This window comes from Pholis gunnellus (genome assembly GCF_910591455.1).
Source record: "Pholis gunnellus genome assembly, chromosome: 9".
NCBI lineage: Eukaryota > Metazoa > Chordata > Actinopteri > Perciformes > Pholidae > Pholis > Pholis gunnellus.
In genome coordinates, this window is record NC_136535.1 from 14,410,504 (window position 1) to 14,432,422 (window position 21,919).

The following is a 21,919-nucleotide window of genomic DNA, read 5'->3' on the forward strand; positions in this document are numbered from 1 at the left end:
TTGAAGACCCGCCCCCGAATCCCTCTCCTCTAGGATGAGAGCAAAATGCCGTCATATTGAACCACACAACTGTTGAGCGCATTGGACATATTTGCGTGCGGTCTATATCTGCCTGCGTTGTAGCTGTTTGTTTGTGCTGTAGCATCGAGTTTGGCTGGGAGGACGGGACAGCTGTATTGGATGTCTGAATGTGTGTATACAGTTGTGCTGATGCTGACAGGCATTCTAGCAGGGGAGCAGGGATCAGATGTATGCTAATAACACCGGCAGCAGACAGTCTGCTATAGTCTGACAAGGGGCTGGGCCACGAGGTTGGCTACTACTGCTGAGAGATACGCAGCACAGCAGAGACGTGGTAAGACGGAGGAAGACAGGAAATGTAGGCAGAATTAGACGAGGGCCAGGGGGCATCGAAATAAATGAGTAAGGCAGTTCATGCCCGGCAGAGGGAATTAAGTGGGAGGGAGAGCAGAGGCCCACAGATGAGCTTTTGTGCCAAAGGAAAACACAGGCTTGTCTGTCTTTCTGACCGTGCATATAAAGCAACACTTGTTGTTGTTGTTTATGTTGTGTAGCCTGTTGAACAGGGAGTTTCTGGAGCAAATGTTTCCATCTACCAGTGTTTGGTTCCCCATATCCCATGCAGCTTTGATATCAAATGTAGATCATCCAAGACTCAAACCCAAAATGCCCTCTTCCAAGCTTGTTTCGACGGACCAACAGTCCAAAACCCAAAGTTATTACATTTACAATTATATAAAACCTCAAAGCCTCACATTTGAGAAGCAGAGATGTTCAGCTCATCTCGTCTGATAAATGAATTCAACAATGAACCAATTAATTTTCTATTATTCAACAAAAACAATCAATCGACCGATGATTCAAGCTCCGTCTGCATCAAAGAGAAAATTCAACATCCGGTGAAAGTGAACAGATTAAAGCCTAGTGACTGAAATCAAACAAAGCGGCACGTGAAGGTCAGAGAACTGGCGTTGCAGTTGGCTAAGTTGCGGCTGCAGAAACACTGTGACCTCTCACTTTATTGGTGCTAGTACCAAATCTATAACTGTCATTGTCGATGTTTCCTGCACATTATGTTTAGCTGTGCTATCAGTGAGGCCTTCTGGTACAATTTGAAGAGGTTTCACCACAGTGACACACTCCTCCTTCTCTGCCCTTACCGCTCTCTCCTTCCACTCTCTAAATAGGCTGCCCATTCTTTCAAGATCCTTTCTTTATCTGACTTAAACCTTGCTCTTTCGTCCGTCTCTGCTCCGTGAACTCTTCCGTTTTGAATTTCATCTTCTCTGCCCTCTTCCCTTTGTCTTATTCCTGATATGCTGCATTCTCCGTTGTTGACTGAATGTTTGTTTGCAGTCTTTGTCCCTCGCATCCTTTTTTTTCCTGCTCTTATCCTGCATCCTTCCTTCCTTCCTCCCTCTGTCTGTCTGTCTGTCTGTCTGTCCACCTTTCTCCTCAGGGGGCCCGTCGGTAACTGTCCCTCTATCTCTGCAGTGCCAGGCGGAGGGAGGTGGAAGTGGCTACATGGCAGCTTCACTTTAGGTTACTAAAAACTATAGTACACTGAAGACGTAGGCCGCAGCAGACAGGTGTGGAATACATAACATAAACTGCATGTAAAATGAATTTTATTAGAAGATATGGAATAGCTAATTGTTCACTTCATGCACACCTGTGTGTTTCTGTGTGCACACTTTGTCAGTAGTGTGATAGAGCGGCCGTAAGGAGGATTTGTTATCTGCATGTGGTTATATCACCATGCCATCAGATCATGCTAATGCTCAGACAGCACCACTTGTGATCCTGCAAATGGAAAGATGAAAATAGCTGCAGGTAATCCATGGTGCCCATAATCCCAGTCACAACTGACCAGCTCTCCTGGATCAGGACCTGGATATGTAATATCTCTGTGCGTTTGTGGGCAGATACTGTATTTTGTGTGACGCAAAACATGCTAAATGAATGGAAGGACATAGGTACAATCCGTGCTGAGCTTTTGTGGTACGTCAAAGTATTTTCTTCTCATTGAAATAATTCATTTCTGTTGGATTTGCTCAGGTGGTTTGGTTGGTCATGGTAAATACTGTCCATCAACCAAAGTTAACAGGCGCAGCATGCACCGAGGGTTTGTTTTACGTCAATGAAAACATGGCGGAGGGTCAATGACAGCGCTCTGATTAAGGTATTGGTTAGTGTGTAGTGCTGCTAATTTTATTTGTTTCCAATATAAAACTTGGTGAAATGATTTCAGTGTATATATATATATATATATACTATTTGAATGTTTCAGCACATTTGAATCTATACAGCGATAATACTGATAACTATTTTCTTTTGGTCATTATGACACGTTTCATCTCTAATGGAAACACGGAGGGTATTTGTATTTCCTGTTTGAGTGCTGGATTGATGTGCTGCATTTGTGGAAGAGACAAATGACTTCTGTATTAGCGAATACACCGAGTCACACTGCACCACAGTGCACTTTATATAAAGCGTGTTAAATGTGGTGTAGAGCCAGACTTTTACTTATATATTCTTTTGATTATTTTTTTTATGGTCGTGTGTGCATCAGCCGTTGTGTGCTATATATCTTCATTACGTTGTTTTGGATTCATCGTCCCATGTTTTATTCCGTACATTCATTTGTGTGTTTATACCCGTGTGAAGTGAGGGAGCACAGTACTGACCCCCGCACCCCAACCCAGCCACAGCCCAATCCCCTGCCCACGACCCTAGTTTTTCTACTAATGGACAACAAGTCTCCAGAGGAGGAGAATAAGGGGGGGAGGAAGGGTTTGGGATAGAGTGTTGGAGACGGGGAAGCGTTGGAATGAAAATAATCTTGACACATGGAGATGGGAAATCCATATGATGAGGGTAATGTTTGTGGCTGAGCGCAGGAGAGACAGAAACATAATGAGGTGGAGGAGAGAGGAAGTACGACTGGTTGCAGACTTACATCATGCAGAAGGAGTGAAAAGGGGAGGGAAAACATGTTTTGGACTGCAGCAAAGGGAGGGCTAGCCAGCCCCGAGCCTTAGAGAATAAGGGAGAGAGAGTTTTTCCTCGCTGCCGCTCTGTCATCATCATCACCATCACACTGCTTCATGACTATTTCATGACCTTTGTTTCTGTCAACTCCCAGCCTTCCTGAGTGTATAATACTGTACAACCAGAGGGCTTGCTGGGAAACCATGCAGGCGATCTTCCGCATTTATCCTTGTTTAGCAGTTTTCAGTATGAACTGTACGGCATGTAGTAAGAAATACCTGATAGTTGTGTCATTGTGTTGGGGGAACAACTTGAGCACGGGATATCTCCAAGCACTCCCACATATATTTGATTTATATCAACCTCTCATTAAGAATTCAATTAGGAAAATGAATCCCTGCTCAACATTTATAAGTTCGCTCACAACTACTTTACTTGACTTGGATTTTCCTCTTACTCCGTTTGAGATCCAGCTTACCCTCCATGGCTATCTCAGTCAGTCTATGTGCACTCATTTAGGCCAATACGTCAAAGCAATAAGGATTTATTTTGGCATGTCAAAGCAGGCCTGACTGACAATTACTCCCAGGCTGACTCTTCCTTCGTGCTCTGTTATGAAAGGAATGCAGCCACCCCGTGAAGGCTACATAGTCTCTCCTTATGAGCAGTGAACACAGCCTCTTCCCTGCTGCCCTTTTGTAGCACGTGTTATGATGAACTTCACGCCCTGCCGCCCTAGCATTAGCTTCAGGCTGCACTCCCAATACCCCACAGATGCATCCTATCTTCCTTGGCTTCTCTTGTCCGTGAGACAGTCGGTGACCTAGAAATGGCTGGTTCAGCCGGGGCGAGATTGGCTGTCTTAACTGTGTTTTGACTGTTTTGAACCAATAGATTTGTAAATGCTTGTCGGGGAAAGGAAGGAGAAAAAAGCAACAGGGAAATGGACATGCGGTATTTGGGTATGTCCTCCCTGTGGTGCTGTTTGTGAATAGGCAGGGGGAGAGAGAGATGTGAAGGGTCAGACCCTGACCCTTAACTCATGCAGGCCTCACCACGCCCTCCCCCCTCTCTTCCCTGAGGGGATTCCAATGTGCAGCTCACATGACCCAGGCCACTGACCCCTCTCCCCTTCCCCTCATACCCATTCTTCTCTATACCCCCATCCTCTCCATGTGCACTAACTTCCCGCCCTCAGTCTCCTCCCCCCAACTCCTTCCACTCCTTCCTGCATCTCTTTTACCTCCTCAAACGCTCTCTTTCTCATATTCTGCTTACCCTAATGTTTCAGGGTCAGAGGCAGATGCAACGCAGGCCCTAACCTATCTCTGCCTCAGCCCTAAACCGCCCTGGGTCTCGAGACAGTGGTATGTTGTTGGACATGCGCACCAGGCACCAGGCCTCGGGGTGAACTGGGAGACTTGCTGTCTGAGTGCTCTACAACTGGACTGCTTCACTAAGGCTAGTTTAGCTCAGGCGGTGGTGTTTTTATAGGTCTGCGGAAAGAGTAAATGTATTCCCTAAATGACTAGATCTATTGTGTGTGAAATGCTGCACTTCGACTGCAAGTACACAGGCTGTTGAAACAAGCCGAGTTGTGCAGTTGTAATGTCATATATATTCAAGGTTTCTGTCCGTTTTGGCTTGGACACGGCAGTCACGAGACATTTTAATTTCTTCCATAATCTGCTGCCGTTATGTTTTAAACCACTGCATCCTCACATCACTTGAAACTGAATTCTGAGCTGTATGTTTGCTACTCACACTGACGTGTACCACGGACAGACCAGAAAAAAAAAATCAGAACTGCATCATTTCTCTTTTGTTTGATATTCCTTTTGTGGAAATTGCAAAAAAAAACTAAAAACCAACAAAAAACAGCTTTTTCTCCCTCTTACACTCACACACACACCTAACCTGCACTCTACCGCAGTGAGTATGTTAGTTAACCGTCAAAAAATGTGTACGAACTTGCAGATTGACATGCACGGTACATACATAGGAACATTCCTAGAAAATGATAGGTGGGGTCAGTAAAGCAGATGTTAGCAATGCATCTGTGAGAATGTTGAGCCTGGCTAGCCTCCAGGTCCGTCGGGACATTAGGAGTGCTTGACTTTATTTAATACAGACACGCTCACAACTGGTCACAAACATGACCTATTTCACACAAGAGACGCTCGTCACCAGGGAGTTACATAGGATACAAAAATGGTCTGTGTGTGCATGCATGTGTGCACTTTTATGTGTAAACTCGTATAGGCCATTTGTGCTCATGTGGGTCTCCATACTTATCTGTATGCAACACCCTCTGTCAGCTGAGTAGGCAGCTACTTCGAGCACGTCACAACGGTTCAGTCTGTGCAGAGATGCAGATCACAGCAACCTTTTGCAATAGCTGAGCCCTTTTTGGTTGACTTCCAAAAGTAACTATATACAATTTAGAACACAGTTAACGATAACACAAAATGATAAAAAAGTTAGTGAGGAACTGTTAATAAATTCTTCTAGATGTCAGAGGTATCTATTGTATGAATTTCACATTATAATGTAATGCCTATGAACCTGGTCAGTGTGTAGCACAGGTATCATGTAGATACAGGATATACAAATGATGGTTAACAGGCTGGATACATGTTCTCTTTAGCCGGTGGACAATATCCAGGGGCCGCAAGTCATGTTTTTTTTGTGGCTGATTGCAGTTTAGGCTGTCTGCTCTGTATTGTGAGCATGACTAGGTCAGGACACAGGTGTGCTTTTAACCTGCAGACTCCAGCTTTATAGATACGACACCTGCAGTTCTTCTCAACTAGTCAAGGCTGTATATACTGCACTGTTTTCCAACTGGATGTTGGTGAGCGCACACACACACACACGCACACATATATAGACGAGGAAATACACATGTTTGCAGTAAACTTACTAACTTACAAGAGAGTCTGGAAAGACACGATTTTGAATTAACCATAATTCAAAGGTCATATACCTACTTGAAAAATATAGACCAGCAAGTCTGGCCGAGCACAACACACAACACCATGCCTTATTATTAACACAGAGACTGAGTCCATCTATGGGTGCCTTGATCCATTTTTCATGCATTTTTCCTCTGCAAATATCAAAACACAAGACTTTCTTTTTGATATTGATTCCTTTTTGTGCTGGCACTTGGGATGTCTTGCTTCTTTAATGTTAATTCACAGTCTGATCGGAATTTGCTTTCGTGAAACTCAGGTTTTCAAGGCCATAACTGTCAGCTTTGAACTTCAATTAGTGGCTCCGCTTTCAAGTAAAAACAAAAAATGTACAGTATATGCAGTAGTCGGTACACCGCAGGTGTGAGGCTGCTTTTTATCTACAGTGTGTTCCACTGTAGTGAGTTTCTTACTCCTCCTTCCATTTCCTTTTTATTGTCTCGCCCTCTGGTGTAGCAGCGTTGGGCTTTGAAGTTCATCTTTGCGCATCCACAGTTCTGTGTTGTCTGACAAACTCGATTCAGCAGCAGTGAAGGCTTTGTCTGCTTTTGTGCTCTCTGTCAAAAGAGCTATTCATGATTAATAGTGGTTTTAATGTCTGTTTTACTACATTAACGCCTCAGTTATGACAAGGAGGGGGTGGTCTTGTACTGCAAGTCTGTTTGCTGGCTGTCTTGAAAGATTTTTATTCCTTTACAAATTGTGCTGTCAAAGAGGGCCATTCCATAAAGAGCATTCCCCACCCCTCGTCCTTTCTCTTGTTATTTTTAGGCCAGATCTACTGATGGAATACATTAAACTGTGATTGGCCAGTCTACTAAATCTCTATGTATCTTTCTATGTGCTATTGTTTTCATCTCTTTTTTTTTTTTATTTGTGTCCAACATTCTGTCGAAACATGAAGATTGCAATACATTTTTAGGACATTTTCACATTGTTAACACTCCCCCAGCCACGAACCCCACCCTATGTGACTAACTAATAATGCAAACAATATTGATACCAAGCAGCACTACAGGGAGGTTCATCAGCATACCTTTTAAAAGAACAACAGACTTTCTTAGTTAACAATGGCTGTGCGTGATGAAAAATCAGTTCTGGATGTTGTCTGCTGTTGATGCGGCCCAGAAATTGGCTCCATATTTTCCTTCATCTACTGTAGTGAAATATGTTGAGACATTAGTGATGGTGCATCAGCCAAGTCTGATTGGTTTGCAGAGTGCTGTATAGTGAGAAACATAGGAAAACATGTTTTTGATGGAGACGAGTCAGCCAACAGGCAGTGCAGCCTTTTAAAATGCAGATGGCTTTCCCTAGTTGGCCAATTAGTAACTTTAGCTCTGGAACACTTATCTGCTTTCATCTTCTTGTGTGTCTTTCATTTTGGGTGCAGGGAGCTTAGTGAGCCGGTTTTCACAAGTGTGTGGTGGTGCGTGTGCATGTGTTTGTGTGCACATTAATGTTTCTGCAATACCGAAAAATCCACATAACTTTATTCTTCCGCTACTGGCAGTGAGACGACTAACCATCGCGTTAGATGTTGGATAATACGCCAAAACACATACAGAGTCTCAACGCACATAGGAATGAAATGTGGAAGGCACCATTGTTAGCAGTGCAGTCCTGGCAGTTAAAAGAGTTAAATGATGAAAAATTGCCTTTTACTGAGCTACAGCTGGGTTAAGTAATTTGCAGCATTCCAGCAGCTTTGCCACTGACCTCAATCTTTTCAGGAAACATTCAGTAGAGAAATAGGATCACAGATTAAACATTATTAACAGGACATAGGCGTGCAGAAGGAATTTAGATGAGTGACACAATAGCTCTCTAATAATAAAGCCTGTCATTGGAATGTGTTTTTCTTCTGTATTTCTGTAGATTAATTATATCTCTCCATTTTTCTCTCTCTCTCTCTATCATGCAGGGCCAGACACCAGCCCAGTGAGATCCTCTTGCATGGAAACCCCTTTTTCCCTGGCAGTCCTTTCCTCTCCCTAGAGCTACTGGCCAGCATGGCAGGATGAGCCTCTGCCAGCATTGATGATGGCCAAAAAGCAAGATGTGCGGACACCCACCTACAACCTGGTCGTGATTGGGCTGTCCGGCACGGAAAAGGAGAAAGGCCAATGTGGCGTGGGCAAGTCTTGCCTGTGTAACCGCTTTGTTCGGCCAAGTGCAGATGACTTCTACCTAGACCACACCTCCGTTCTCAGCACCAGTGACTTTGGAGGCCGTGTGGTGAACAATGACCACTTCCTGTTTTGGGGAGAGGCCGGGCGGATTTTGGAGGAGGGGCCCGAATGCCGTATGAATGTGGTGGAGCAGACAGAGTTCATTGATGATCAGACGTTCCAGCCGCACCGAAGCACGGCGCTCCAGCCTTACATCAAGAGGGCAGCTTCCACCAAGCTGGCTTCGGCTGAGAAGCTGATGTACTTTTGCACAGATCAGCTGGGGCTGGAGCAGGACTTTGAGCAGAAACAGATGCCTGAAGGCAAGCTTATGGTGGATGGCTTCTTACTCTGTGTGGATGTTAGCAGGGGTATGAACCGTAGCTTTGAGGACCAGATGAAGTTTGTTACCAACCTGTACAACCAGCTAGCCAAAACGAAGAAACCTGTTGTACTGGTTCTCACCAAATGCGATGAAGGAGTTGAGCGCTATATTAAAGACTCCCACACCTTTGCCCTAGCCAAGAAGAACCTACAGGTGGTGGAAACATCAGCACGATCTAATGTCAATGTTGAACTTGCCTTTCTTACACTGATTCAGCTACTAGACAAGGGTAGGGGAAAGCCCAAAATCATTCCCTACTTTGAGGCACTGAAACAGCAGAGTCAACAGATTGCCTCAGCTAAAGACCGCTATGAGTGGCTGGTCAACCGAATCGTGAAGAACCACAATGAGGCATGGCTCACAGTCAGTCGTCGCATGCAGTCTGCCCCTGAGTACAAGGACTATGTTTTTCTTGAGGGGACAGCTAAAGCCAAGAAGCTCTTCCAGCAGCATGTGCATAGACTTAAACAAGACCACATAGAGAAACGTAGGAAGGCCTATCTTAGTACTCTACCACAGGCCCTGTCTATACTGTTAGCAGAGTTGGATGTGATAGACCACCTCAGCTGGTCTGGAGTTCAGAAAGTCCTGGAGACAAAGAGAGATTTCATCCAATGGTTTATAGTGCTAGATGACACCCCTTGGGAGACCACGACACACATTGATAACATGGAGGATGATCGAATCCCCCAGGACCTCCTGGAGACTCCCGCAGCTGAAGCTATCTATGAGACCCATCTGGAGCATCTAAGGAATGAGCGCAAGCGGGCTGAGATGAGATGGGAGTTCAAGGAGAAGCTAAGCGTCTCTCCTTTCATCACACCAGGGAAACCCTGGGAGGAGGCCCGAAGCTTCATCATGAATGAAGACTTCTACCAGTGGCTGGTTGAGGCTGAATATCTAGATATCTACAACAAACACCAGAAGGAAATTATTGACCGAGCCAAAGAGGACTTTCAGGAACTACTTCTTGAATACTCTGAGCTCTTTTATGAGCTGGAAGTGGATGCAAAGCCAAGTAAAGAGAAAATGGGAGCCATTCAGGAGGTGTTGGGTGAGGAGCAACGGTTTAAAGCCCTGCAGAAGCTGCAGGCAGAAAGGGATGCTCTGGTATTAAAACATATCCACTTTGTCTACCACCCTACAAAGGACACCTGTCCCAACAATCCCCACTGTGTGGACAGTAAGATAGAGCAGATACTGGCCTACAGATTCCCTACCCGCTACCCATCATCAGATAGTTCAAGACTGGATTTGGGGAGGGCTGAAAGGATAAATCTTGTCATCCTCGGTAAAGATGGGCTAGCCAGAGAGATGGCAAATGAGATAAGGGCCATGTGCACCAGTGACGACCGGTACGTGTTAGATGGCAAGATGTATGAGTTAGCCCTTCGTCCCATAGAGGGCAACGTACGTCTGCCAGTCAATTCATTCCACACACCGACCTTTACACCTCATGGTTGCCTGTGTTTGTACAACTCAAAGGAATCCCTCTCTTATGTTGTCGAGAGTTTAGAGAAGCTTAGGGAGTCAACTATAAGCAGAAGGGAAAGGGAAAACAGCTTAGCTCAACCCCCGCTGTCCCTCCTTCTGGTCACCAAGCGGGGAGTGGGGTCCATTGGGGATATTGGGGGGGAGACAGCTCAGACTCTTATCCAACAAGGGCAGCAGGTGGCTGGAAAGCTGCAGTGTGCCTACTTAGACCCCGCCTCTCCAGGCGTGGGCTACGGTCGCAATGTCAATGAGAGGCAGATCAACCAGATGCTGAAGGGCCTCTTAGAATCACGGAGAAGCATAGGGACCAGCTCCCCTCCCTTACCCCCTCCATCCTCTGCCTTCAGAGACTCTCAGTCCCAGCCAGTGCTAGAGGCAGACCTGAGGATAGTCATGTGCCTGATGTGTGGAGACACGTACGACATAGACCAGCTGCTTGCTCCTTTCCTATTGCCCCAGCATTGTCGTCCTGCTGCTAACCTCAGCAGCGGCACCTCGGTTTTGCTGGATCTTAGTATAGGAGGTCAGAGGCTGAATATTGAGCTGTCGCTACTCTCCTTTCATTCCTCATTCTCGCTCCGCAAGACCAAGCTGGTCCACGGCTACATTGCAGTTTACTCTGCTCGCCGCAAGGCCTCTATGGAGACATTATGTGCTTTCCTGTGTGAGGTCCAAGACATCATCCCAGTCCAGTTGCTAGCAGTTGGGGAGAGCCAGATGGAGCTGTCAGACTCAGAGTCAGCTAAGGAGCAGGTCAGTCAAGGAGAGGAACTAGCCCATGAAATAGAGGCCAGGTTCAACACAGTGATATGTGGACATGGTGGGGTAGTAGGGGGGCTTCATAAGATAGACCTTTTCCAATCCTTTCTCAAAGAGGCGGTAGAGAAGTGCACTATTGTTGAGGCCACACACATGTATGATAATGTGGCTGAGGCATGTACCAATGAGAGCATCAGCCCTCGCTGTGGCTCTCCTAGTCCAGTTAATATTCTTATGGACTCAGAGGACGATATTGATCCGTCACCACCTTACCCTACCCTCAGGGAGGATGGCAGCCTCAGTTCCCAATTGGGAAGCTTCAAGCTGCCAGATCTGGATTCAAGTGACACCTTCTCTGTTATTTCTGAGCTTAGCACCTTTGAGAGCAAGCTGAACAACAAGGTTCCTCCACAAGTGAAGCCCAAGCCTGTCCGTAAGGTGAACCTCGGCCCCTACATGGACCAACAGGGTGGCACCAACCGCCGCTCCTTGCCCCAAGCTGTCACTTGGGCTCCAGGTAGCGATGGTGGCTATGACCCCTCAGATTACGCAGAGCCCATGGATGCTGTGAGCAAACCTCGATCCACAGAAGAGGAGAATATTTACTCTGTCCCTCATGACAGCACACAAGGCAAGATTATCACTATCCGCAATGCCAACAAAGGTCACTCCAACGGGAGTGCTGGGGGGAATGGGTCAGACAGTGAGGCTGATAGCAGTTCGCTGGAGCGAAGGAGAAAGTTGTCCGCCATTGGAGTAAAGCCCAAGCTTTACAGAGACAGATCCAAACGGCTTGGCAAGTTCAGCAGTTTTAGGACGAGCTTCTCTATAGGCAGTGATGATGAGATGGGGGGTCCACCCAAGGCTAACCTTGATGAGGGAGGAGCCCAAAAAGACAACTCCATCGAGGAGAGTGAGGACCCCAAAAGAAGAAATATTCTGAAGAGCCTGCGCAGAAATACGAAGGTTAGTGTTTGTGCATCCATCTGTTTCTGTGAGATATGATTGATGTTTGAGTCTCAAATCTGTTACTAAAATACTGTTAAATCTTAAATTTTATTTTCAACATTTCCTTTTAATTGGTTGATTTAACTATTCCCAAAGACAGCAGTTAACAAGTGTTATTTAAAAATATTGCGTATTTGTTCGTGAACATTGTCCAAGTAAAGTGAAGAACCATCCTTCTAAGTATTTAGGCAGGAAAGTGGCACATGTTTGAACAGTGGAAATTTAATTTGAAAGCAAAATACTTACTGTGAATTGTAACTTATTACTGACTGGATGTTGGATGTTCACCTATACAAATGTGTCTGCAGTGTATAAATACACGTGTATTGGTTTAAGGACAGAATTAATGAATTGTCCAAAATCCTCAGTACAATTAGTTGGTTGAGATTCAACACCTGTTAGCTTTGGTGGATAGCTGTGTTAATTACTAAAGGCGAGGAATGATTTCAGTAAACTCTTTCTACTCTCTGTAGTTTACATCAGTGAAAACAAGCCATACCGTAGGAGTTCGCCTGAAAGCATGTCTGCTATTTTTGACCCTGACCACTGTGTGAGAGCTCTCTAAACTAGCCAAATAATCAGAGAGAAAAGAGACAAACTCTAGTCGCTAAACATTTATACTAGAAGGCAGAAACTCTTAATGAATTGGGACAGATCCAGAGAAGCACACTGTTATTTTATCTGTTTGTGCATGTCTGCTTGGTTAGCATCATGTTTCCCATTATACAAGAGCTGACTTAATGATGTTTGATATTTATTTTAGCAAGATTTTGAAAGCATCAACATCCATCTTACAATTCTTGCTGTAGCGATACATGAAGAGAAATAAAAACTAATGTTAGACCCTCAGCAAATTAGCTGTAAACACCCCCTGCTGTTCGGCAAACAAAAGTACTAAATGTGTGAGAATCGCAGCCATGGAGTCCTTCACTCCTTAATTGTAATTTACAGTACCCGATTGTGCAGTCACCTTGCTTCAAGCCTCGCTAGTAGTACGACTACGCATTGTTTACAACTTGGTTGCCAACGGTGCAGTGTGTTTGCTATTAATGATCTCGTGATTGACATCAGTGTCATCAGGTTAAGGCAGTGTTGTTTACTGTTCAGCGTTGTGGTACTGCAGGGAAGTATGCGCCAAGGCTGGTCAGCTTGTTCTTTAGACGCCAAAATTCTTCCCTGTCAGCTTGGCTTTCTCTTCTTCCTTCCTTTCATTCTCTCATATTAACACCGTTTTCGTCTCTTCTTGCTGATTCATACTTTCTACTCTGTCTCTCTCCCCCCCCCCCCCATTATGTGGTCCTCATATCTCTCTATCGTCAGTCTCTGTCTACCCCTGTCCTGTTTCTTTCTATGCTTGTCTCCCACACGTGTGACGATAGTTTTGACCTTACTCTGTTAGGCTTATCAGCCTGGAATGCTGTTCACTCACACACATGGCGTGTTACAGAAGTGTCAGCTGAATAGGCGTTACAGCTTTGTATGTTGTGTGTCTGTGATAATTACCATGGCTGTCAGTCGGGTGGAACAGGAGGGGGGATGATTAATGTTATCACACACTCAGCTGTGATGTCCAAGTACCTGCATGAAGGCTGTCTTCTCACATAGCTCCTTGCTGCCGAAACCACGTTATTTCCTTTATGCACTAACTGACTTGGCACATAGTGTGCTCGGTGCTTCTGAAATAAGTGTGCAAGGACAGGCTACCGATGAATCACATGACACATTATTAGGCTTGTTTCAAAACAAAATCCACAAGAAAATTGAAGCCAGCTGAATTTAGATCAGTTTCTTGACCATTGCTGTAATTACTGCCTCTAATTTTTGCCCTACAGCCGGTCTGGAGTCTGGATATCCGTGTTAAAGGCCATAATGGCTTAATTGTGGTTGTAACAAGTTATCAAGGTCCAGCACCAATTTTCTAAGCAGCTGTCTCAAAGATAAGAGTCAATTTTCAATATGCTGTAGTCTAAAATCCCCTAAGGATAGCTGGCATGTTCTTGAGTTATTTGGTCATCTCAGGGAGACGTGTTGTAGCAGTAACTCAAGGTTGGTATAGAAACAGCCGTTCCTGTTATAGTGGCTTGCAAGGGTTAAACAAGGCAGTTGGTTTTAGGGTGACGGTTTGGGTTCATGCACTGTAAACACTTTCCTAGTCAGAGCCTTAGGGAGCCTGTCTCCCACTCCCGAGTCATGACGGGTAGGAACAAATAATTGAGAGTAGATTTAAAGTCTGTTTTAACACCCCCTTCACCTCGGGCGATGACCAACTGTGTCTCTGTCCCGCCCGCCCTCCCTCAGCGAGAGGCCGGAAACATTTCCTCTCTCTCTCTCTCCTGCAGCTTTTTTTCAAACCTCCTCAGCCAGCAAGAGGAATGCTTTAAATTCCTCAGTCACCTAGTTCCAGTCTAGTGTCCTCAAACAAAAAAAATAAGAGGGAGGGAGACAATCAAAAGAAAAACAGAAAACACAACGACGGGAAGAAAATGAAATGGAGCCGGGGAGAAATAAGAGTTAAGATAGAACTGTTTATTTTTCTTTTGAATTGCAGTTTTGTGTTTCAGCAGCCTACAGAGTATGTAAACGCTCACCATGGTGTCTGTATGTTATTATTAAGGATGTGTTTTGTTTGTATTTCGCGGTAGAGGTCTGTTTTGTCTTCTCAGCGCTGGCAACATATCCTGTCTCAGTCAGCAACTAGAAGGAGTGTCCAGAAGGCAAAACTGCAGGGGGATAAGACAGTGAGAGAGAAAAGTGGGCGGAAGAGAGGAGAAGGGGGGGGGTACAGAGACAGTCTGCTAAAATGAGATAGGGCACATATATACAACACAGTCAGTGTGATAGGACACAAATAAATTATGAGCTGCTACTTGGAGCTACAAACCAAGCTGGCAGTGAGTTATGACAGCGCAGCTCTCTACCACCACAGAGGCTGTTGTCTTGTAGTGTCACATCTATTATTACTACCCCTGTAATCCAATTAAAGCCTCGTGTGAGTGTTTTGTGCACGTGTGGATACACACCGCACATTTATGTATGCGCAGATGTTCAGCTAATAGCCACAAGTATATGGATGTCTGTACGTTGAGAACGGGAGCGTCAAAGAGGGGATCGGGCAGGGCCACAGGGGAGTTAGCCCGGAGTGATAAGTGAAGGAATTCCAGTTAGGAATCTGCTCATGTTGGGCCTCCATAGAAAGATAACTGGGTAACATTTGTTGATTTGCTGGGAAAGTCGGCCGTTATTTACCCTAGATGTGTTTCAGCGCAGAGCCTTCATCAGCAGCTCTTGCTGAATGAAGTGCAGACTCTTAAGCTGGTCAGCGTTATCGAGTTATCTTTTGACATTTTGTTTTTCCTGACACTTGGCACCCAGTTGACGGGTGAAGTAGCGACTCTGCCCCCTTTTTCTACAGTTTATCATTAAACACTCATCAATCATGGATGATACTGGATCTTTGAGGCCAATACTGATGTCAATACTGTACAATACAATGACAGCTTTTACCACAACAGTAAATGTAACGGTACAATTTGGACGTTAAACATTAAAATATGAGTTATTTAGAATTTTAACTTAAAATGACGCATTAATAACACTATAAATGTAAGTATACACATGCGAAAATGTATATACATTGGAATGCCACCAATACAACGTGTATTGCTTTAATTTACTCTTCGATCTCTTATATGTATCTCCAAACATAGTAACTGGTAATGTTTTATCTGTAATAACCACGTATCGGCCAATAATATTGGCTTGGTCAGGCTCTTTTTAGGTGAAAGCCTAGAAAGCCAGCTGAACGATAACGCACACTAACAGAATAAATTCACTAAATGTTTGAACAAAAAAAAAACAGTGTAGAAAAAGGTCCAGGTGAGTGTGTGTTAATCTGCTCAGTATTAATTAGTGTTTCCCTGCTTGTTTCCTTGAATACCGCTGTGAGTGAGTGTGTGTGTATATGTGCTATCAAAAATGTTTGCTGGAGTGCAGTGAGGCCAGTATCTGGAGCAGAGGGCACGCCGGACTCCTTCTCTCTAATGAGCACGCCTCTGCTCCTTTCCTGTGTCTGTGTCTGTCAGGCCTGCACTGCTCTCACTCTCTGTGTGCCCAGTCAACCATGCATCCCTGCCTCACCACCCTGCCTGCCTGCCTGCCAGAGCAGAGCCTCGGGGGGCTGACAGACTTACTAGAGATCCAGGCCTCTGGGGCCTTCAAAACATTCCTGCTGAACACCATTAAAGTGCAGCACAATTACTGCTGATGCCCTCAGCCTTACGGAGGCAGGCAGAGGATGTTGCAGGAGTGCATTAGAGGTCTCTTAACAGGAGAATAACAGGAGTTACAAAGTAATTAAACAATGAATAAGAGCGTTTGATTATCCGAGAGCTGCAATGCAGAAAGAGAAACACAGAACTCTGAAGGAAGGAGGATCACGATGAAGAGATAAGAGTGATGGAGGAACTGATGTATATCTCATTTATGCACAGAACAGGGTTCAAGTCAGGAATGTTTGATTACTTATCAGTTTAAGATACTAAGGAATGTGTGAGATTGTGTGTGTGTGTGTGTGTGTGTGTGTGTGTGTGTGTGTGTGTGTGTGTGTGTGTGTGTGTGTGTGTGTGTGTGTGTGTGTGTGTGTGTGTGTGTGTGTGTGTGTGTGTGTGTGTGTGTGTGTCTTAGTCTTTTTGCTCAAGCAGATACTAACATAAATAGTTATTAAATATGGTCCTTTCCATCTATATCAACTCATTTCAAGAACAACTCTAAACTTAGTGTCATTTTGGAAATGTGTGCTTATGTCAGCAGTGTTGGGGTCAATCGGGCTCAAATAATGTTAGATTTAGTCTCTTGAGTGCTCCTACCAATCTTCTCTTTCCTCTCGATCATATCTTTGCAGAAACCACGACCCAAACCCAGGCATTCCATCTCGAAACCCATCGAGAGCAACTACTTTGGTATCCCACTGGCCACCGTGGTCTCTCCCGAGAGGCCAATCCCAGTCTTCATTGAGAAGTGCATCCGTTTCATTGAAACAACGGGTAAGAATCTGTTTCACTTTACATAACAAGGAGTACAGATGCCTAATGGGATCCAATCGGGCACAGAACAGGCTGTTGTTTTCAGTCATTTAAGTGTTTTGAAATGATTTAAAAGGATCCATTCTGCCTCTGTGTATGCTATACCTGTCTCATTTCAGCTCTCTTTTTTTTCCTCATTTCCTTATCTTAATCCTCCTCCCTCCCTGGTGGGATTCTTATGTACTGTGGTCTTCGTCGCAGTGACGATTCTCTGGTCCTTCTTAAATCACAGCCTTTGTGTCAACGTGCACATGCTTCTGTGCTTTCTTTTGTACCTCCGTTCCTCTTTGTTCAGGTTTGACAAATGGTACTGCTTTGCTGAGCTGTAGACTTTATAGGTGGGCACCTTTCAGGGACATGAACCAGGTTGGAGTTGCTATTTAACTTTTTTGATAACCTAAATAGTCGTCTCATAAAAGTAAAGCAAAACGAGGTGTGATAAGATCCACGGGTGAAGCCAGTTCCTTATTTGTACATGCATATTACAAGTATTGTTTGTGTGGCAACTCCCACACTGGTTCGAGTAAAAACACCAAGTGGATCATGCGGGCTTCTGTGGGTTACAGTCGGTGTTTTGTGCTAACTTTTAAAATGAGTCCTCAGAGCCTCATTCAGATCAATGTTGTGATGAGAAAATCCAAGGTTGAATTTGAGCAACAAATATATCTGTCATGGAGTATGACATTAAAATGGCTCCACGTATTTGAACTAAAATGCTCTCATCTTTTTAGATTGACCTTGAACTTTGTGTGGATTAGAGTCTGTGCTCAATTGTGTTTAACAGGTTTTCAGGCTTTTGCCACCAGTCATCCACAGACCCTCATACCTCCTCTCCTCTCCTCCCTGGGAGTACTGAGAGCACGGTTGTGATTGGATAGCTTCTCCTAACCTTGCCACCCTGTCCCAGATGCCAAACCCCCTGCCAGGCTGTGCTGGTGTCCCACTGCCCCAGGACTGCCAGCTTGCCTCTCAGTCTGCCACCAGCTGTTACACTAAACCAGAGGCGACTTAGTTTAGGGTCAACGAGTGTGTGTGTGTAGATCTTTGAACACGTCTTACTTTATTCTTCCCAGGTTTTTAGATACTAAAGTCATGAGTCGGTTTCTCACCCCTCTACTGCCAAACATCTTTTTTTATTGATTATTTGGCTGTTTTATTGTGTTTTCTACAAGTTTCATTTAAACTGAGCATCTGTACATGTTCGAAAAATCATCAAGAGCTAATAAACACAACACAACTAATATCTAGCCTCAGGAACCGTCTCTGAATCCGTCTATTTTACCTTAAATTACTGGGTCTAAGAATACAGAAGTTTTTAATGATTCACAGTTGCTTAAATTGTCTTTTCATTACTTTCCATGAAGGGAGTTGCATGCGTGTTTGCCGAAACCTTTGCTGATGCTTACTGACGTGCCACTGCATTCCACTGTGATCTGTGTCCTGATTACAGACTCTGTATTTGTGGATTACTGTGGCGGCCTTACAAAACATCCACCGCCTTCTTCTGTGTAGGAGTATAGGGGCAAAGCGCTAGATAACAAGGCATCACGTTAGATTTCACCTCCCCCTGTTCAGGTGCTAACTGGAGCAGACTCAGCGGCACTTAGTTCTGGATGAAGGAGAAAAAACTGGTTGAATATGCGTTAATACACACACACACACACACACACACACACACTTGTGTGTGTGCGTACACCTCTTACCCTCACTCACTCCTTTAGTATTTCGCCTAATCCCCTTGTTTCCTCCTGTGCCCTTGTTTCTCTGCTGCTTTCTCCCGATCCAGTCATCCTGCTCCTTCTGTCTCTACGAGTACCTTCACTTGTCAGATTTGATTTCTTTCATCTTCTTCCTAACCCATATTTCTATTTCTCCCCGTCTTATCGTCACCTCTCTCAATTCACTGCAGTTTTTTCTCCTGCTATGCCCCCCCCCCCCCCCGCTTTTTTATATCTGCCTCTCCTTCCTCTTGACAGCATGCTGTGTGTGTGTGTGTGTGTGTGTGTGTGTGTGTGTGTGTGTGTGTGTGTGTGTGTGTGTGTGTGTGTGTGTGTGTGTGTGTGTGTGTGTGTGTGTGTCAGGGTGTGTGTGTCAGGGTGTGTTTTCGCCCGGAGGTAGCAAGGTAATGTTCTGCCCCATAGCTCCCTCTGTCCGATCGATATCACAAGGTAGGAAATTGGAAGAATGTTTGGGCTCAGCTCTTTTCTGTGTGTGTGTTTAGCTTGCTCCTGAGTTATTTATGCATGTGTGTGTGTGAGAAGTGTAGCCTCACACGTCACACTGTCGGAACTAAGAAGAGTCTGTGCACAGAAATGCTTTGTTTACATACTAACACATGCAGTACAGAATGGCACACCCAGACAGACAATTACTGCGACTGCAAGGGGAAATGAGTTACAATGTGCTATTTAGTTTCAATTGTAGTCGCTGTAAGTCAGACTTTACTTATTCAATATCTGTGTCTACAATCTGTGGGTATAATGGCACTCACGGGAAATTGCCATTCAGTGCTGACACTATGTTTGTCACTATAGAGTGAGCTCATAATGACTGACCTCGAGAGGCTGACCCTGGACCTGCAGCTTTGACATACATCCTTCCCCCTTACCTCCTAATCAAACACAAATACTCAAAAAACAAACTCCGGGTTCCTGCCTTTATTCTTAACTTGCTAAATATCATAATCCTCTTACAGTCTTGTGTTCATATACCGAGGAAGATGTTGGTCTATGTGATGGAAACAGATTTGTTTTGCCCTCAGACAAAGCCAAATTGTTGATTTACTAGTCACAAATCATTGCATTTATGGATTTTCTTATGTTTTAGATGTTTTAGAGGCATGTCTTGGCAACACACAAGAGCCACTGAAGTAAAAGTTGTTTTCTGTTTTAATATTTCTATTCAAAAGTCTTATTTCTTTGTTGGATCTCTTAATTGTGCGTCCCAGCTCACTCCCTTTGTCCCTGAGAATAATAGGAGTAGATGTGGTATTTTCTGTGTTGTTTTCATGCATTCTGAGCTTGTAGAGAAGCAGCTATATAAAATCAATCCATTGTGACTGCTCTTATCTCTCAGCTCTGGCTTTCTGTCTTGGCGCGGTAGCCGCAGTGTGTTCTGCTCATGGATGCCGGGGTGATGAATGTGTGTGTGTGTGTGTGTGTGTGTGTGTGTGTGTGTGTGTGTTAGCGTGTGCGGGCATATCTGCTGGTGGTAGGAGCCTCCATAGCGACGTAAAGGGCAGCACCCAGCCACCGACGCGTTTTCATGGTGAACTATGAAATCAGCCGCTGGGGTCTGGGGCTGATTTGGGATCAGCTGGTGTGTTGTCTGATAGTAACACGCTGTAGGAGCACAGCGGCTAACTGCAGGGGGGCATTTATCGCCCTCTCAGGGTTTGTGTGATTGCAGGTTCACAGGTGTGTTTTGCCCACTTGAGTGCTGTGCTGTGACGGCACCATTGATGGTTTTAATGTCGGGCTTCTGCTGGTATGTGCTCGAGAAGCAGAAAAAAAGTCATGATTTATGTAGTATAGATTAAAAGAATGGAAACGGTGTTAGTTGATTAGTTGTTACATTTATCTAACAATTCTTAGATGATGTAGGAAAAAACTCTTTGTTTTGCCACAAGAAGAAATCCTATTTACGTTGACCCCAGGAAGCGCTGCCGCTTTGTTTGACCCCAGAGGAAGAGGATGCCGTGGTTTGTTTTGGAGAGCTCACCTTTCATCATTTCTATCATTGTAAAACTCTTCTATCCGTTAGCCATTCACTCCCCCCCACCCTCCCAATGCTTTGTGGCTCCTCTTCCATTATTTTCATTCTCCTGCAACCTCCATCTTTGATATGCTGCGTTGTTTCAAACACATTTTCTTTTCCTCTACAGATCCCTCCTTATCTTAATCCCTTTATTATTTATCATTGTCTCTTTCATCAGTCCTGACCCTCACTCCTATGCGTCCTCACCCCCCCCCCACTATCTTTCTCATACTTGGGTGCTTGTCCTGTGTTGCCCCTATCGCTCACTCTCTCTCCCCACCACTGCTACACTACTCTCCTATCTCTCCTCCCATCCCTGTTTTCCTAGTGTGTCTGGCTAGAAAAGCTTTTGTGGATAATTGATTGGTAGAAGGAGGCGATCGATGCCGTATGCCTTGACTGAGAGCTCTCTCATTTCCTCCCTGCCTCTCTATCTCGCCCTCTTTTTCTGCCACTCCTTATCTCCTTCACTCCCTCTGGATTGCTCTTTGTCTCCCTGTATCTCCACCAAAGTGTGAACGAAGTGAGAATTTCAAGGGCAGGAGTTGGAACCTTATCTTTCCATAAACTGGGAAAAGAATTAAGTAAAATGAAGTGAGCTTTCATTCCCACCAGCTATCCATGTGCCTTTCACTGATGTGTTTTCCATTTCTGAGAACGTGGATGTATTGCGAAAATACTTAAGAGGTTAAGCCTTCTGCTAATCACCACCGCTACTGAATTCAGGGAGTATTTAGTAAGTCTCATATGTGTGATGATATGCAAAATAAGAACTGACGCTGGGCCGTAGAAGACGTGTTTTGTACAAGTGCTTTCTGCTGCTGAACTTAAAATATTTTGAAGGGTCGACAGTTTTTAAAACTTGTATTGTGCTTTATTCTTCCCATAAAATTAAATTATACAGCATGCGACTACAGTACATATTAGCTTAGTCAGTGGTTGTCGGCTCAACAAAAAGATCTCAGAATTAATTAAAAAGCCCTTCAAGAGTGAAGAAAAATAAATGGGGGAGATTTTTGTTCGCTGTTAAAACTTTGAAAGCGTTGACTATATTAGATTATTAGAGTATAATGGGATGTATTATTGCTGTAAACACTAATAATAATAAAAACCAACAGGCCTCTTTAACATGTATTTAACAACCAGTACTCCACTGCCATTAAACGTATTGAAAAATACATATTTAATCAAGAGGCGAGAGAAACGGGAAGGCAGAATTTGTATGAAAAGCAGCAGACTGTTGGATTCCCGCTCTTTTGTCTTGTATTGTTATAG

General features: G+C 44.4%; 1 protein-coding gene across 1 annotated transcript in view; it reads left to right on the plus strand.

Moving 5' to 3' along the window:
* arhgap35a (Rho GTPase activating protein 35a) overlaps positions 1-21,919 on the plus strand; it is a 55,061-nt gene that overhangs the window by 27,843 nt on the left and 5,299 nt on the right. The window contains exons 2-3 of the mRNA XM_079166316.1: positions 7,915-11,765; positions 16,708-16,849. Coding sequence (XP_079022442.1) covers positions 8,031-11,765; positions 16,708-16,849 — 3,877 coding nt within the window. The 5' untranslated portion in view covers positions 7,915-8,030. The remainder of the gene's footprint in view (positions 1-7,914; positions 11,766-16,707; positions 16,850-21,919) is intronic.